Consider the following 3243-nt stretch of genomic DNA (forward strand, 5'->3'; position numbering starts at 1 on the left):
CGGTCATTTTCCCAGCTTACTCGAATTAAGGATGTAAAGCGATCCACTATGAGTCAGCACCGCCTTGGTGTGTTGGCACTTCAGTGCATTGAAAAAGATTTGCTATCCGAAACTGACTTCAGTTCTATGATTGATGAGTTTGCTACTGTTAAAGCAAGAAAAGTGAAAATTTTATGTATACAAAAACACATGTATATAGTAGTACCTTACCTTAACATATGTAAAATTGATAAGGTTTTGTTTAGAAATAAATGTTTACTAATGGATATTTGTTTTTATTGCACAAAAATATAAATTTTATCATTAGTTCAGGCCATATTTTAAAAAATCTTGAAATTTGCCTTAGGGCCACAAGAGCCTTAATCCGCCACTGCTTATTTTACATGATAGAAATCAAATAAGTTATAATTACGTTTTCTTCATTAGTCTATTTTACATGATAAAAATCAAATTATTTATAATTACGTTTTCTTCATTAATCTGTTTTACATGATAAAAATCTAATTATTTATAATTACGTTTTCTTCATTAGTCTATTTTACATGATAAAAATCAAATTATTTATAATTACGTTTTCTTCATTAGTTTATTTTACATGATAAAAATCAAATTATTTATAATTACGTTTTCTTCATTAGTTTATTTTACATGATAAAAATCAAATAATTCAAAATTACGTTTTCTTCATTAGCCCATTTTACATGATAAAAATCAGATCATCAAATCAATCAAAATTACGTTCTCTTCATTAGCCTTTTTTTTCTACATGATTGACCTTCATACATTAAAGATTTCAGAAAAAAAAATGTTAGCTTCAATTTTTTAATGAACGTTTGGGCCTTAATTTTTAATGCAAATATATTGTTTACTTCCTTAATTTTGCCTGACATTCTACAGTTTCAAATATTTATTTATTCATTTATATATATATATATATATATATATATATATATATATATATATATATATATATATATATATATTATATATATATATGTATATATATATATATTTATATATATATATATTTATATATAAATTATATATATATATATATATATATATATATATATATATATATATATATATATATTTATATATATATATGTATATGCATAAATATATATTTATTTATAATTATATATATATATATGTATATATATATATATATATATATATATATATATATATATATATATATATATATATATATATATATATATATATATATATATATATATATATAAATAGATTTCACCAGTCGTCTCTATCTTGAGTTTAATTCAATACTTCTCCATTCATTATCCCCTACTTTAATTGTTATGTTGAGTCATGGAAGCAATTCAGCTTTGAGCGTCCTAGGTCAAAGGTCAAGGTCAAGGTCGAGAAATAAGCTACCGTGGTGGAGGTCACAATTTAATTTACAGGGTAGTGAAACCTTCACGGATTAATTGTTATATTGAGACATGGAAGCGATTCAACTTTGAAAGTCTTAGGTCAAAGGTCAAGGTCAAAGTCGAGAAATATGCTGACGTGGTGGAGGTCACAATTTTACCTACAGAGTAGTGAAACCTTCAGAGATTAATTGTTATGTTGAGACATGGAAGTAATTCACTTGTGAAAGTCCTAGGTCAAAGGTCAAGGTCAAGGTCGATCGAAATAAGCTTCCGTGGCGGAGGTCTGCATTATATTGAGTGCCTCTCCAGTTCATATTGTATATACATGATGCTCTGTATTTATAATATATTTTTAATAGGGGAAGAGTTTATTGGACAAAGTTGAATAAGGAAAACCATATTTTTCCTATAAATATTAATCAAATCTTAATTAAATTAAACTATTCCAAAATGTAAACTAACTGGAAAAATGTACATCTCTGGAAACAACGAGAATTCCAGTCTGGATTCGTAGCTCTTAATTAGTTCCAGTTCACGTGATTTGCGAATTTAGCAACTTAAAACTCGAGTTACTGGTGCTAAGGTAAGCTTATTTCTGATGAGGGTTTTCGCATACGAATTGTAATTGAGTTTTTGGTTTTATGTATAAACAAAAAATTAATTCCAGGCAAAAAAAGAAAAAAAAATTCTTGATCAGCAGTCAGATCCATATTCATGTCAAAATGAAAGAAAACAAGAAATTAATGCGCAAAAAAAAGGAAAAAAAAATTGGATTCATGTTCATATCAAAATTAAAAGCAAACCAACCTAGTAAAGGTGCCCCTGTATAACTACAGCTTTTAAACCCTAATATTAGAACATAATAAGCTTTGAAAAGAGTATTGATGGGAATAGCAATATGAAACGAAAAAATTGTATCTTTGAAATTTGTCGTGGCCGATGTAGTAACGTCCCTGACTGGTGAACGCCAGACTGGGGTTCGAGTCCGGCTCAAACTTGTTAGTTTGTTTGGTCGCTGCAACCTCACCATTCTTGTGAGCTAAGGATGTGTTGTTTGGTGGAGCCTATAGATCTATCTACCGAGTTATCAGCAGCCATTTCCTGGCCCTCTTTGGTCCTAGTTTGGGTGGAGAGGGGTCTTGTGCGCTAATCTTATGTATAAATGGTCAGTCTCTAGGGCATTGTCTTGCTCGAAAGGGCAATATCACTGTCCCTTGCTTCCGCCATTCATGACTGGCCTTTAAACTTGGATGCTATTTCCGCAAATCGCTTATCATATGTTTTCGGGACGTCATCTGTAAATGCAGAAAAGGCAAGAAGAAGAAGAAGAAGAAGAAGAAGAAGAAGAAGAAGAAGAAGAAGAAGAAGAAGAAGAAGAACAATAATGTCATGTTACTTTACTTAGACAAAATAAAAATAGTCCCTTTTACCAACCCGAAATTGAAAGAAAGGACAATGTGATTTTTGCATTGTTGTAACCTCAGGGTCAAGGTTTATATTTCCCATCGCCTGAAGGTTTTCATTTTCAAAAGCCGCGACAAATAACCCCCCCCCCCCCGCTCGTGGTGGGGGGTGGGGGGGAGGGGGGGAGTTGAAACCACCTAACAGATAGACCAATTTCCGAGGCCAATACGTTTAGGATCTTTATACCAACGGTTCTAGGGATTTGTTGGGGATAATCTTCCCGTCCAATGGAAGCTATTTGTTCCATTTATAATTGCCACGAAGAGTTTAACGACTTTGGTAAGGCATATCGAATATAGACTTGCATAATTGTGTTTTTGTTATGAGTTTTTTTTTTCTTTTAGAGGTTTAAAGGCCGCTCATGAATGGCAGAGGCAAGGGA

General features: G+C 31.0%; 1 protein-coding gene across 1 annotated transcript in view; it reads left to right on the top strand.

The window, feature by feature from the left end:
* LOC137622651 (uncharacterized) overlaps positions 1–2782 on the top strand; it is a 3265-nt gene extending 483 nt beyond the window's left edge. The window contains exons 1-2 of the mRNA XM_068353249.1: positions 1–162; positions 2705–2782. The exon at positions 1–162 is cut by the window's left edge and continues 483 nt beyond it. Of these exons, the coding sequence (XP_068209350.1) occupies positions 1–162; positions 2705–2782 (240 nt within the window). The remainder of the gene's footprint in view (positions 163–2704) is intronic.
* Positions 2783–3243: the final 461 nt, after the last annotated feature.

This window comes from Palaemon carinicauda, chromosome 29 (genome assembly GCF_036898095.1).
Source record: "Palaemon carinicauda isolate YSFRI2023 chromosome 29, ASM3689809v2, whole genome shotgun sequence".
Taxonomy (NCBI): Eukaryota; Metazoa; Arthropoda; class Malacostraca; order Decapoda; family Palaemonidae; genus Palaemon; species Palaemon carinicauda.